This window comes from Silurus meridionalis, chromosome 27 (assembly GCF_014805685.1).
Source record: "Silurus meridionalis isolate SWU-2019-XX chromosome 27, ASM1480568v1, whole genome shotgun sequence".
Taxonomy (NCBI): domain Eukaryota; kingdom Metazoa; phylum Chordata; class Actinopteri; order Siluriformes; family Siluridae; genus Silurus; species Silurus meridionalis.
The window spans coordinates 10,136,256-10,152,020 of NC_060910.1; the positions used below are offsets into that span (position 1 = coordinate 10,136,256).

General features: G+C 38.3%; 1 protein-coding gene across 2 annotated transcripts; it reads right to left on the reverse strand.

Annotated features, from left to right (window-relative positions):
* Positions 1 to 796: 796 nt before the first annotated feature.
* On the reverse strand, positions 797 to 14,194 carry si:ch73-337l15.2 (glutathione hydrolase 6). Of its 2 annotated transcripts, XM_046841152.1 has the most exons (4): positions 13,959 to 14,194; positions 6,228 to 6,528; positions 6,007 to 6,120; positions 797 to 4,067 (listed from the first exon to the last, which is right to left on the reverse strand). In XM_046841152.1, the coding sequence occupies exon 4, from the start codon at positions 3,991 to 3,993 to the stop codon at positions 3,115 to 3,117; it is 879 nt and encodes a 292-aa protein (XP_046697108.1). In that variant the 5' UTR covers positions 3,994 to 4,067; positions 6,007 to 6,120; positions 6,228 to 6,528; positions 13,959 to 14,194; the 3' UTR covers positions 797 to 3,114. The 2 variants fall into 2 exon arrangements, with proteins under 2 accessions (XP_046697108.1, XP_046697107.1); XM_046841151.1 differs by having other exon boundaries at positions 6,007 to 6,528.
* Between the last annotated feature and the right edge of the window lie 1,571 nt (positions 14,195 to 15,765).

Sequence of the window (15,765 nt, forward strand, 5' to 3'; positions counted from 1 at the left end):
AACCGAAGCCGACAGCGCAAGGCGACAAAGACAGACCACATCTTTTACAATCAGAGGAAAGGAAAAGATTCTGCTTCCACAGCAATAATGGAAGCAATTTTTTCCATCAGACAGGACCCGCTCACCTGCAGTGTGAAAAATCAAGATTTATCAAAGGGGGATGGGGAACGCAGATAACCCCTAAGGCAGCGGTCTGATAAGAGATGTGTGAAGCAAGGCATCAATATACACACCTTGCACGCATTCATCTAAATTAATGTAACAAGCCTGCAGCTCTCCGGAGGTAGGAAGATAATGTCGTCTGTCTGCAGACAGACCAGATTTGAATAGTGGAGAGCGCGTCAGGAGAAAAAACTAATAGCTATCAGCTTTATCATTTACACTTAACACAAAATAGAACTTGCACAAAGATCTGTCATGTCATAACCTTTGCTAATAACACAAGCGAGGCATTTTTACAAATTGCTGAGTTGAGCATATATTTAAAGTGACGTCATTAGGTTATCCAAATGAACATAAGATCAGTTCTCAGTTTGAAATCTTGGATCTTCAAACATTTCTATGCCAAATTCTACTCACAAGTCAAGTTCCTTGCTATCACACAACAGCGACCATACCATTAGGAGTAAAGGCTAATCCAGTGACCATGGACTCACTAAAATAAACTCATTTTTGGTAAATTGCACTCCAGTGCTAAGGTGGCTGCATAAACAAACATCAATTATTTCTTTTATATGTGTTAATTTACTGAGATTTTATGCATGGACTGACTACAAAAAAAATAACGGTTTAAAAATTCACAAAATGAAACTCATGTTTATTCACACTTAGAAATGAACAGGTTGTATATGCATAACAATTCACACATAAATTGGTTATTTTGGATATTTAAAAAAAAAATTAGATGCAGAATCTATTTTTTAGCTTACAGTATTAATAAATAATTATATATTATCATTTTATTTTCTGCCTTGTGCTTCTTTTTTTCAATCTTCCAATTCAGTTATGGTCACTAAGACGATTTCAACTTAGAAGATGGATTTTAATTTCATTTGGTGTGCCTGAGCAGAACCTTCACTGGGTCAGGCCTGACCTGCAGGTCATATCTTTGACACCATTTGCTCTAATACATCTTGCACACTTAGCTAGACACAATTGGACTGACTAAATCACATGATATTCTCCCTAATAATAAAATAAACCTAAAAAATTCATTTTAATTTTAACACAATACGCTTTTCAGTGCATGAGACAAATACAGAGCACAAACAAATAACGACATAAAATGTTAAAAGGTTGTTAAACAGTGTGTTTGAAGACATTAGTATCATGTAAATGATACTAATATCACAACAAAAAAAAACCCTATTTAATCGTGATTGATCGCATGTTTAGTGATTAAAAACTTTTTTCGGTGTAGTAAATTTTTTTATATCCAAGTAAAGAAAAGGACTCGTGAAAAAATGTGTGTTGTGATCTTAATTTCTCTTTTATATTTATTTATTTTTCAAAAAAGAACCTAACAGGAAAGAGAAACAGGAATGCACGCTGCATTAATCAAGCGTTAATAAAATTGATGCTGTTAAATGAATTTGCGTTAAGGTGTTATCAACGTGTTCATTTTGACAGCCCGAGTAAATTCATTATCCTTGTGGTTATTTTGCCAATCAAATTCTGTGAAAGTAGCTGCTTCTTGGGCACATCTAGTCTGGCTTGCATGTGAAGCCGTCACATCTTTTTGAGCTGTTGGTCATGCTTGAGTGGAAGCGCTAACTGGCCTCTTCTGCATGCACAAATTCATAGATATCTTGCTTGGCTTAACAGATACTGACGATTTCACCACATGGGGGAGAAATGCCATTTCCCCACCTAAAGAGCAGGGCCAGTTATGCACTATGCATAACTGCAGGGAACAGATATCTCTGCTTTTCAGGATGCAAAAAATATGATATAGTGTACTGTTGCACTATTTTGAGACTTGGGATTATATAAGATGCATGATTAAATCTATCAGGTTTACAAGGACTACAAAGAGGCAGTAGTCATTGTAACACTTGCCACCAAACCAAATGGGAGCACAATAAATTAACACAAACACTATTTAAACCTAATACAAACTATGTGTAAAGAAATGTAAGTGCCCTCTAATAACCTTGAGTAATAGTTCAGAGATCACTTAAATGTGCACAGGGTACTTTCAAGATCAATCAATTTACCTGTATTGCCCAGATATCCGCACTTCAATGTTGTGGAAGAATATGGAATTACTAAATGTGTTCACATAACAATCAGCTAGTTCATGTAAATGAAGTGTGTTTAACATTATGTGATTCCAGCAGTTCATTCACATGCCAGTGGCACTACTGTGTTTGTAGCTGCACTAATACATCTGAGCAAACTCATGGGATCCATCGAAAAAGTATACTGCTACGCCAGCAGTGCCATCAAATCTGCTATGGGTAAACTGGTCATATTATAGATTCTAAGACCGCCAAAGAGATTCTAAACCAGTAAATTATGTTATGATGTGTGGTTGTTGTCTGAGACAGCAAAATTGTACAGTGCACTGTACTCAGCTAAAAGGAGCTCACTTCAGTAGCCATTAGCATGACTGCATGACAGTTGTTCTCTTATTTACTTTTTTGTATTTCATGCAAATAAAGGAAAAAACCTGTAAAAAATATTTCGGCGTGAACCGATGGACTAAAATGACCGATACTCTAGTTGTTTTCATTCTTGTACATCACCACCATAACTACAAATCGACACGGTTGGAATGCAAAAAACACAGTCAGTATCCATCAATATGAGCATTAGCAGCTGGGGCTCCAAATGCGCCTACGTGGTCTGCGTGTAATCGCAGAAGCATGGCAGAAGAATGATCTGAGCACTCGTCCACCTGCTGGAACTCAGGTCTACCATCAGAGAACATCATATAGAAGTCTGAGTCATTCAGAGTGGCAGACAGACAAAATGCAGATGACGTTCCCGGCTCTAAATGGACCAGAGGGCTGCTAATAGCTTCTTTCGAAGACATTCCTAAGTCAATCCTGCAGTGCAAAAGAAGAGCAGCATTAAATAAAGCTGAAAGCCCCCCAGTAATGGCCAAAACTTCTACTTCATTTTGTTCTTCATTGACTTCTGTGTTGTCATCATGAGAGTAGTCATCTTGGTGAGTCTTAGAAGCAATGGAATGTTTAAGTAAGGTGAGTTTGAGATGTTTCTGGTGAAGCTGTTGAGGAGAATTCCACTGGATGGCAAAAATCGCCCGGATCCCCATGTGCTGTTGAGTGAGGCTGACATAATTACATAATTACCATATTTATCCAGCACAGCAATGTGACTGTTTTGAGTATTAAGCGAATATGTGTCTAGGAGGCCCGGATACTTTTCATCCAGGGATGAATTGTTGCGTTCTTGAATCAAGGGTAAGAGAGCACTGTAGGAAGCAAAGGTCCTGTTAAAATCTGCACCATTCCGAAAGGAGAGGCTTTGCTGCCTGACTCGCTCTAATATATCAGATAGCATCTGGGCTGCGTAAGGCAAAGCGGCTGAAAGGACAGAATATTTCTCTCCCTCGATGATAAGAGAGTCATTGATTTCTCCACGGCTGTGCTGAATGGCGGCTAAGAAGGCTGGCCTCTCACTCGGGGAGAGGTCTTCGGACAATTTCACGGCCAGCGTTTCTAGGAAATTGTTCTCATTCTGGCTGGCGCGCTGCAAAAGCTCTGACAGATTCGGATTTTGGACCATCGCACCCACCGATTTCATGCTGCCGGGCGCATCACAGAACAGATCACACAGCTTGGATAGGAGTATTTCCTCCTTATGGCTTTCCAACGCCCTGCCAAGGACATCATCTATGAGAAACCCGTCCTGAGCAAGCGTTACGGCTTCTTTGAAAAGTTGCCTCCATTCACATTGTCCCCAGTGAGAGTGGAGTTCTTTAATGCCCTGCAGAATAGATGGGATTCCGAAGGTAGTGGATGACATTTGGTGTGCAACTGAATGTATTGTCTTGAGTGAGCCTGATGTGCTGTTGTACAGGACGGCTGAGAATATACCGCCTTAAAAAAAAGCACAAAGAAGAATCATGAATAACTAATAATCAGAAGTTAAAAAAAAGAGCTATTAATCAAATGTAGCAAGGTTATTTGTGATTGTGTCCTCTTAGTCAAGGTTGACCACTCTAACACTCATTACAGGAAAACCATTAATTATCATAATAACTGAATAATCAATAATACTTATGCTTGAGAAGGCCACTTACAACCTCTTATTAACCTCCTAAAAAACCCATTACAGGTCCAACTGGTAATGTGAAACGGAATAATGCATGCATCTGTGTAAAACGTTCAAATATTTATATCTTTAAAATAGGCTTTTGGCTTTCAGAGACTATTGCAATCTCCAGAAATGCATTACAAGTTGAGATTGTGCTCATTATTTTACCATATACAAATGCACACCTAATAGTTCAACATCACTAAGGCATGCAAAAATGCAGAATTATTGGCACCCTTCAAGAAAATGAGCACAAATATAAAATAGCCTATAAAAAAAGGATTAACATGCAGCTATATAGGTGATATTTTGAGCTCCAACATGCAGTGCATATATGTAACTTCTAAAGGATCTTGGAGTCACTTTTGAATAATGTAAATCTTAAGCGTTCTTACTGAATGATTTCAGGTTTGTGCATGTGGAGTTCAATTCAGTTTCCACGAAGATTACAATCTGGAAATTGGGATGAACACAAGTTTTTTGCGTTTATGTTTTTGTGTTTCCATTTTGATGCTGATTATATGAACAAAAATATTGGGACACCTGACTTTTCCAGCCATATTGTTCTTTCAGTTCACTTGACGTAGCAAACCCAAACCTGTTCCAGCACACCAATGCTCCTATGCACAAAGCCAGCTCCATAAAGATATGGTTTGCATGGATTGGAGTGGAAGATCTTGATTGGCCTGCTATAGAGTTCTGACCTCAATCCTGTTAAACACGTTTGGAATGAATTGAAAGTGACTGCAGCTGCTGCTACAGCTGACTGCACTCCAGGCCTCTTAACCCTTTTTATTAAAACAAACTCACACTAGAAACTAGAGGAACATCTTCCCAGAGGAGGGGAGGTTATTATAACAGCAAATGGAAACTTAATGGTGAATGGGATATTCAAACTACAGATACAAATTCTCAAGAGATCTACAAACTTTCGTCTATAAGTTTTGGCTGAGGCAGTAATGCTGACATTCACAATGCTATCAATACTTCTGTCAATCATTCAAATGATCAATTATCTGCGTTTTCTTTTTATGCAGTCATCTTTTGTTGCAAAACATTCTGATGGTGAGGGTGACCATAAAGTGTGCATGTACATGATGCCAATTTTAGTGATGATGCTCGCTGAAGTTTGTGATATGTTCTTAAGAAAATCTCCTTTCTTGCACATAAAAAGCGGTTTAACAATTTTGTAAACAACTAAAACACTAAACTGGATCACGTTCCCTCCTTCCTCATTCTCTACTGTGTGGGGGGACACAAAGCATTTATTTAAAATATTTGTGTCAATCATTTTTTGTTAGAACAATACAATTATAAAAGAAAACTCTTTGTTTGAGTTTCTCCAAAATCATTTTTGCTGATTTTTATGACAGGTGCCAAGAATTCTGCAGGATGCTGTAAAAAAAAAAATGGTGCAAACTAAATTCATTATGGGCATAGCCATTTGCATGTTTTAAATCCAAATATTACTCCTGACTGAAAATAAAACCACAAAGAAAATGTCTGCTCTAACTGCCTCGTATAAAAATGCCCGTGTGTTAGAGAGGACCAAATGTCTAGCTTATATTATTTTACAATTGACTGCTTTAAATGTTCAACTTGTATTTATAATCATAAACAGAAACCTATTGTGAACACGAGCGTGTATGAAATACATTAGCACTCTATAATATTGTACTATTTTAATTTTCATAGATGGTAAATGAATGATATTTCACTAACCCACTCCAGCTGTGTGTGGGTGGACGACTCCCAAGCAAAGCAGCGAAGCGATAGCTGCATCCACCACGTTTCCTCCCTCCTGGAGAAGTGTCTTACCAATGCTGGAACAGTTGGCTGCACATAGCAACAACATTGCCTCGTTAAAACAGTCAGAAGCTAAACCGTCTCAAAATGTATGTTGATTGGCACAAATGCACTAATCTTAGAAAAAATATCCAAACCGGAAGCTGTCAAGACAACAGCATGGTGGAACAGTGCAGTGTGCACATGGTGGTGAGGTTCTTCTCCATTTTATGATCATCATCATCATCATCTATGGCGGTGTCATGATGATGTTCTTCCTGTTCCTTTGAAATGTTCTTCGTATTCCTTTCTGCATTGTAAAACCCTTCAGAATCAGGCCACCAATCATACCACTGAAGAAGTGCAAAAACTGAGACGATACCCAGCAGAAACAGAGCCACTGAGACACGGAAACATGTGAGCCTCTTTCCTGTTGTTCCCTGCAGTCTATCTTTAGGCCTGAAAGAAATATACAGAATGGATTATATGTATATATATAATAGTTTGGCTGATCTGTGTTATTCTGCTCACTCTACAAAGAATAGCCAACAGATTCAACCTACGATTTATTAATAAATGACACACAACACTTTTTAATTGTTTAATTACTGCATAAATACATGCTGTATTATAATGTCAGATTGTACAGGAGGAAACACCGTTTGGAGGGAGTTTTGGAGATACAAATAATGCACAATAATTAATCATTCACAAGAGATACTTCTCAAAAAACACTAGTTACAAACTACATTAGTCATCGGTTTAGACAGAAATGGCACATTATAGTAATAAATAGTGTACAGACTGTTCGCCATCAGTCTCACCTGGCTAAACTTCCAATCTACAAAGCCCTAATTACATTCCTTTCACAAGGCCACTGTTTACACTGTTTTCTTTATAACTTTATAACAGAACATCATCATAAAAGGTACGCCAAAATACAACAAATCTGTGGCCCAGAGGCTTAGAAAGCAAAACTGCCCGTGGTCTGTCCCATGCCAATGAAAGTCATTCTAGACAATCATGGGTTCCTGTGAGCTCTTTAGTTAGCACTTCAAACACATTCAGCTACCGTGGGACATTGCATTAACAGTATTTCAAAATGATGTAGCAGTTTTTGCTGCCTTTCTGCAAAAGCCTTTATTACATTCTGATTGGCAGCTGTCATACGATAAGGAAGAATTGCTTTAAATGGAAAAGGAACTGAGTAAAAAATCCAGAATACAACTTCTTCTTCTTTCGGCTTCTCCCATTAGAAGTCGCCACAGCGGATCATCCGTCTTCATACCCCCCGTCATCTACATCAGCCTCTTACAAACCAACTACCTGCATGTTTTCCCTCACCACATCCATGAACCTCCTCTTTAGCCTTCCTCTTTACCTCCTTCCTGGTGACTCCATCCTCAACATTCTCCTAGCGATATACCCCATGTCCCTCTTCTGCACATGTCCAAACCATCTCAATCTCACCTCCCTCACATTTTCTCCAAAACGTTCTACATGTGCTGTCTCTCTAATAAACTCATTTCTAATCCTGTCCATCCTCATCACTCCCAATGAAAACCTCAACATCCTCAGTGCTGCTACCTCCAGCTCCACCTCCTGTGTTTTACTCATTGCCACTGTCTCTATTCCATACAACATCTCAGGTCTCACCACAGTCCTATAAATTTTCCTTTCACTCTCGCAGATAATCTTCCATCACAAATCACTCCTGCTATCACTCTTCTCCACCCACTCCACCCTGCCTGCACTCTTTTCTTCACTTCTCTAACACACTCTCTATTACTTTGCACTGTTGACCCTAGGTACCTGAACTCCTCTTCTTCTCCCTGCAACCGCACCACTCCACTGCCCTCCCTCTCATTCACACACATGTACTCTGTCTTACTACTACTGACTTTCATTCCCCTTCTCTCCAGCGCGTACCTCCACCTCTCCAGGCTCTTCTCAACCTGCTCTCTACTCTCACCACTAATCACAATATCATCCGCAAACATCATAGTCCATGGAGACTCCTGTCTGACCTGTCATTCACTACTGAAAACAGGAAAAGGCTCAGCACCGATCCTTGATGCAGTCCAGCCTCCACCTTGTACCAGTCTGTCGTTCCTACTGCACACTTCACTTGCACACTGTCCTCATACATGTCCTGCACCACCCTCACATACTTCTCTGACACACCTGACTTCCTCATACAAACCACAACTCCTCTCTCCACCCTGTTGTACGCTTTCTCTAAATCCACAAACACACAATGCAACTCCTTCTGACCTTCTCTATACTTCTCCATCAACATTCTCAAAGCAAATAATGCATCTGTGGTGCTCTTCTTCAGCATAAAGCTATACTGTTGCTCACAGAACAACTACATTATATATATATATATATATATATATATATATATATATATATATATATATATATATATATATATATATATATATAATGTAGTGGATTTGCTTGTGTGTGTTGTGTGCGTTGATAATAAAAGAGATTATGCAGTTTCCATGTGATTTACTTTCTGCTTCTGCCTACCATTAGTTAATTGTAATTTCAATAATCTAGTGTGACAACATTACACTTGCCACCCACCCACACACACACACCCACATAGGTATAGGCTATAGGTAGTGCAATATATTGATGAAATTTTATATGCAGGCATAGACAGACTAGGTTACCCCATAACTGCTGCTCAACTCTGCCTCGGGCAAACCTACAACATTTTAGATAATTTCTAGAGAGTCTTGTGCATTTCTTATATTTACCAAAAGGTGTGCAACAAACTACATCTTCTGCAGGATATCATTCTGATTTACTACAGTTAAATTCACTGCTGTAATGTCGTCCGGAACGTATGACAAGGTCGGCCAATCTCAGTGAATAGCCCTTCACTTTAATCCACTCAGCTGCCTTGCATTCTCTGAAGGACTCACATGAATCCTCCATGCTACCTTAATCTTTTTTTTCTAATCTTTTATTAGGAAAGAAAACACTTGCTCTGTGTATTAATGCTATTTCAGAGTTTAGCCGGAAAAGCTCTGAGTGAGAGCAAAGCCCAAATGTAAGCTTTAGTGCAAAATGCTAATAAATCTGAATAAAATCATAAAAAGGACTCAATAATAAAAACAGAACGAAGCTCGTAGCAATATTAAACTTAGAAGAAAATGTTATATTGGTTGTGTGTGATTGAAATGCCTTGGAAATATATTTATTGTGACAATACTTCAAGTAATAAATGCATCATTTACAAAAAAAAATAGGCTATTCATCATTTTGCACCAACATGCCATGCAAAGAGTAGTATATTACACTAGTTCACTGTGAGGCTATGACAGGTTTTCAGTGAATTATTCAGTAGGATTATTCAGTAAGGTCAATTATTCAGTGGCGTACCTACATTCATAAACCTTTTATTAAGCATGTCTGAAGATTTTATCTATCTTAAATAAAATCTACCAATAAACATTAGTAATGTAATACAGGAGGACTTTGCAGAATCATGAATATCAGTATGAGTACTGTGCAAAACTGATATTAAAATTTTTTACCCCAGTCTCCCTTTATTAGTCTTTGATTACAGCCTAGTCGTGATGTATCCATACTATTCCCATTCATTCCACTGATATATGAGTTTCTTAAATAAGTAAAGGTGTAGAGGCTATACATAGTGCTTCCTAATACTGTTACGAATGCATAATTATCACTTTAGTTTAGAGGATATTAAAATAAATAATATATAATTGATGTATTTTAATGGTGTCTAATGATTTTAAATGTATTAAATAGAATCAGTAAATATTTTTGAACATGTGAATACATGAATCTTTATTCTGAATCTCACAGATGTACTGTAAGTAACAACAAACGAATTGCATGCTAGAAGCAATAACCTTGAACTGTGAGTTGAAGCCTTTTCTCATATTTAGACACACTTGATTACACAGGCTTTACTGTAATTTCTTTTTTCACAGACACACTATATGTAGTCATAAGGGAAGTGGCAGCTCAGTGGTCTTCTGGTCAGAAGGTTGAGAGCAAATCCCAGCACCGCCAAGATGCCACAGCTGGTGTTCAGCTGGGCCCTTGAGCAAGGCTCTTATTCCTCAACTGCTCAGTTTTATATATATACAGTGAGGAAAATAAGTATTTGAACATCCTGCTATTTTGCAAGTTCTCCCACTTAAAAATCATGGAGGGGTCTGAAATTGTCATCGTAGGTGCATGTCCACTGTGAGAGACATAATCTAAAAAAAAATCCAGAAATCACAATATATGATTTTTAAACTATTTATTTGTATGATACAGCTGCAAATAAGTATTTGAACACCTGTCTATCAGCTAGAATTCTGACCCTCAAAGACCTGTTAGTCTGCCTTTAAAATGTCCACCTCCACTACATTTATTATCCTAAATTAGATGCACCTGTTTGAGGTCGTTAGCTGCATAAAGACACCTGTCCACCCCATACAATCAGTAAGAATCCAACTACTAACATGGCCAAGACCAAAGAGCTGTCCAAAGACACTAGAGACAAAATTGTACACCTCCACAAGGCTGGAAAGGGCTACGGGGAAATTGCCATGCAGCTTGGTGAAAAAAGGTCCACTGTTGGAGCAATCATTAGAAAATGGAAGAAGCTAAACATGACTGTCAATCTCCCTCGGACTGGGGCTCCATGCAAGCTCTCACCTCGTGGGGTCTCAATGATCCTAAGGACGGTGAGAAATCAGCCCAGAACTACACGGTAGGAGCTGGTCAATGACCTCAAAAGAGCTGGGACCACCGTTTCCAAGGTTACTGTTGGTAATACACTAAGATGTCATGGTTTGAAATCATGCATGGCATGGAAGGTTCCCCTGCTTAAACCAGCACATGTCCAGGCACGTCTTAAGTTTGCCAATGACCATTTGGATGATCCAGAGGAGTCATGGGAGAAAGTCATGTGGTCAGATGAGACCAAAATAGAACTTTTGGGTCATAATTCCACTAAACGTGTTTGGAGGAAGAAGAATGATGAGTACCATCCCAAAAACACCATCCCTACAGAAAAGCAAAACCCCTCCGAGCATGCGCACTCCGTCTGTGGCGGACGTTTTTGAAAAGGCAGGAAGTTTTCCAGTGATAGTGTTGTATTGTTGTGTCTTTAAGCAGTTGCACTTGTTCTGAATGCACTTTGTTTTTATGAAAGAACATACTTAATTTTACAACCTTTCAGCAGGCCATTATTATTGAAGTGCATTTAGGTTAAACATTTAAGTTTGAATTTTAATTAATTTTATCCTGTGCATTGTTGCAATGTGCTATAAATAAATATTTTCATAATTTGTAATTTGAAATTCCTTGATTTTAGTAAGGTTAGTACACAGTCATAGCCATAAATGCAATGGTAATAATAATTGGCATAATTTCTTTCGGTGTTTCAGTTTTCGGTTTTCGGCCTTGCTTTCCTCTTTTTCGGTTTTCGGTTTCGGCCAAGAATTTTCATTTCGGTGCATCCCTAGTAAACATTATGAAATTACAACATTCTGACCGGTGAGTGGCACCTGTTAGTATATTAGGCAGCAAGTAAACATTTTGTCCTCAAAGTTAACATGTTAGAAGCAGGAAAAATGGGCAGGTGTAAGGATTTGAGGCGAGTCTGACAAGGGTCAAATTGTGATGTCTAGACGACTGGGTCAGAGCATCCCCAAAACTGCAGCTCTTGTGGGATGTTCCTGGTCTGCAGTGGTCAGTATCTATCGAAAGTGGTCCTAGGAAGGAACAGTGGTGAACCGGCGACAGAGTCATGGGCAACCACGGCTCATGGATGCACCTGGGGAGCGAAGGTTAGTACATGTAGCTCTTTTGCTAAATTGCTGAAAAAGTTAATGCTGTTGACGCTCAATGGGTTCTTCCAACTGTTTTGGAAGAAATACAATCACAATATTAGGCAGGTGGTCCTAATTTTATGCCTGGTCAGTATATATTGAAATTACAGTTGCTGTAACCTTAAAACAAGATTTGATGGTTGCTGGAAATTTTCAAACTAGACAAATATGGTGTGGAAAAAAACCTAAAATTTGACAATTCTGCAATGAATTGTTCCATCTACAGATCCGACTCAAATAGAAAGAGTTCTTATTGTAAGCATGGTCCAGAGTGACTATTGACCCAATGGACTTCTATTAGCTATTTGTAAAATTGTGCAAGATCTAAAAAGGCAGGCAAATCAATGGAACATCGATACGCTTATATCTGTTAAAAAACAATAATAAAATAATTGATCATTAAAATTACATAAGTTATTGAGTTATAACCGTACTAAATACTTTATGAAGATCATCGCTGCAGAGGCAATTATTTGGGGGCCCCATGCACAATAAATTCATGGGGCTTTTCTGACAGATTTTTGTTATGTTTTCATGTTACCCATTAATAAACAATGTAGTCAAAACGCATAGTACATGAATTGAAGAAACAAAACACTCGTTTTCTGTTAAATGTGCTGCTAATGTGCCTTAATTGAAGCAAATATTGCAAATATATCCAAAGACTTTCGGCTGTTGCATTCGATTGAAATTAGAGTCAGCGCTGAGAGCATCTCTCGGCTCATTGTTGACATGCAGTATGTTAAAGTCAGCTATAAGATGTCTCTCTTCAGATGCAATGGTGTTGAGAAGTGTTAAGAGCAGAGTAAGAACAATGTTTAGTACCGTTTCCATTCACATCTAAAGGTTGCTTTTTGTAAATGTAGCCCAGTATGTCTCTTTGAGAGGTAGATGCATGATCAAAATATAACCAAATCCTCTGCAAGTATGCCATGTGAGACTCTCTCCAACATGTTGCAGTTGGCTTCCACTTTTGTATTGTTTGTGTCATGTTTTCTTATGAGAACAGAAAACTATATAGGCCACAGAAATCCTCCAGAATTGAGAATCGCTCGTTGAAGCTCCTGATCGCCATGTCAACCGAAGGGCAGAACAAATTCTCATCTGAAAGGCTCCTTTGGAGTGGATTGTGTCTGATCTCTAACCTTATATAAGAATTGCTGTGATGTTTTTCGTATTGTGTTTTTTCTACTTCGATATCCTGAGCCTCTACTATCTCAATTGCATCACAGCTAGCAAGTCCACTTTGCCCCTAAATAATCCAGCTATTCTCACACACCCATGTTGAGTGATGTTGCTTTTCGTTCATTTTCAGATGAAAATTCAGGATTGTTTAAACAATCAGGCCTCACGGGGACCTCTCAGAAGGAAGGGATATATCCTGCCCTGTAGCTTCGCTTCTTCCCAGCTTCCTCTATAAGCAAGTCACCGGTGTTAATCCTCTAATATTGCTTTATAATAGATTTATGGAAGGCTTATGAATGTTTGATGAAAGCATCACATAGCCCAAAGTGTTAGCAGTTCTTTTTAGATTGTTTTTTTTTTCCCTTTTTCTTTTAATGATCCACTACTGAATTTTGATTAACATATATTTAACTTTTACTTTCTTCCTTGCAAAACTGGTTCAACTGTAGATCTAATGGTAGACCTTTCTTTGGTTACTCTTGCGTCTAAGGCAATTTAGACCTGAAAGCGTTTATGCATTATATAAGCACTGGTGAGCTTGTGTATTTATTATGGGTTAATGAAGGCTTTGGGGCAGAATGTCTGCTTATAAGGCTTCTGTGGAACCGCCATTCAAACACTGCTGAATTCAATCAGCAGCAAACACATTCGTGCTGTAGGTTCTGAATTCCCTTAAGCAATGCAATTATTAGGATCCACAGTGGGGGTATGTAATAAACTTATTGCTTATAGTGAACATTTGTACTGCACGGTGAGTTTAATAACTGCACTATACACACACACACACACACACACACACACACACACACACACACATCCCTCGTCACTTACTGCGTGAAGTAGACTGTCACTTGTTCTTCATCGCTGTCCTCGTGCGCGCGCTCGGCTTCTATTTCATCCTGGTTTTCTGTGGCTACCTTCGTGTACTGAACATCCACTACCACCATTTTAACTCGGGCATGAACAGTGCGGACACACCGCTCGAATAAGTGACATGCGCTTAATCAAGGTCGCGGTTGCCTTTCGCTTTGAAAGCAGGTAAAGCTCTTGTCCTATTTCCGGTCTGACCTGCCACTTTTTTCCGGAAATCACCTGCGCTCAGCTGCCAAACCTGTCCGACAGCCGTATGCAAATGAAGCTTATAAATATTTTGAATTCGCGCAGCTCATTGGCGAGATAGATAGATAGATAGATAGATAGATAGATAGATAGATAGATAGATAGATAGATAGATAGATAGATAGATAGATAGATAGATAGATAGATAGATAGATAGATAGATAGATAGATAGATAGATAGATAGATAGATAGATAGATAGATAGATAGATAGATAGATAGAAATCCATGTTTTCCCCAATTAACCACAGTTCCCCAGTACCAGCAGCAAAACGTGTAGCTCTCTGCTCACATTAATACATCTTAGACTTTTTTTATGCTTACAGAAGAAGATAATTTATTTGGTTTTGGACATACTTAAAAATCAATTTTCCAGAAAAGCTAGACATCGTGAGGTCAGCCAACCCCGAAGCTAGCAAGCTAGTCTTAGCCCGAGAAAGGGTTTGTCCACCACTTCCAGACCACTTCTGCATTTCTGGTTAGTAGGTTGTATTTTATTTAGAATGTTTTTTTGTCATGTTATTAGACAAATATTGATTCTGAACTGCTCCAGATGATGTAGGTGCACAGTTGAGGTTGTAGTGTAAAGGTTTGGAGTCTTAACTGGGTTTCTTGCTTTAGTAAAATGGTATTTACCCTTAATATGCAAAATGCTTCTCTCTCTTTAATGCCACGCGTTGTTATATTGTGTTTTTGTATAGTATTGATGGTTTCTATAATCATCAAATGATAGTGGTGGTATTAAGAGGTGGATTAAGTCAGGTCAAGTCCCCTCTGAAGGCCCAGGTACCAAATGCACGGCCCTCCACTGACACAAGTAGTCACAGGCACACACTTATTCAAGGTGATTGAAAGCATCTGCGTCTGCATGTCATTCAGCCTTTCTGGGAATTACAGCCAACCTTTTTTTTCAGAAAGGAAAAAAAGCTTTGTTTAAAAAAATTCTAATTTCAAACCTCATAAAATATTTTTTTATTGGAATATAAGTGGTGATTGATTTTCTATTCATTTATTCATTTCACGTACTGTACGTGGCACTAACTTCTATAATCCTGCTTTCACGCTTTGTCCTTTTTTATTCAAAGCACAGATGAATAGAGTGACCATTCCAGTACTTGCGTAAAAGTGCAAATACAGTACCTTGCTAAATATTACTCAGTTATAAAGCAATTTGTTAAATATTAGCAAAAATACTTGAAATGCTTACATTTTTTAAGTTTTAAATACTTAAAAAGTATCCAAAGTAAAAATGCTGATCCAGAAGGATCCATGAGGGTGTGTATATTTTAATAATGTATGCAGATTTTCCAGCTCAACATAATCTACCTTGTAACAGGCACACAGAGGGAGTAAACGTAATGCTGCGTCTGAAATCGCTCGCGTTCTCTTATTCGCTAATCCCTTTATAGTGCATGGCAAATGAGCTCATTATATAGTAAACATTATCATAAATGTTACACCAACCCTGCAATAAATGTTTAATTGTAATAATTAATGTAATAATAATTGTAAGATTTTTT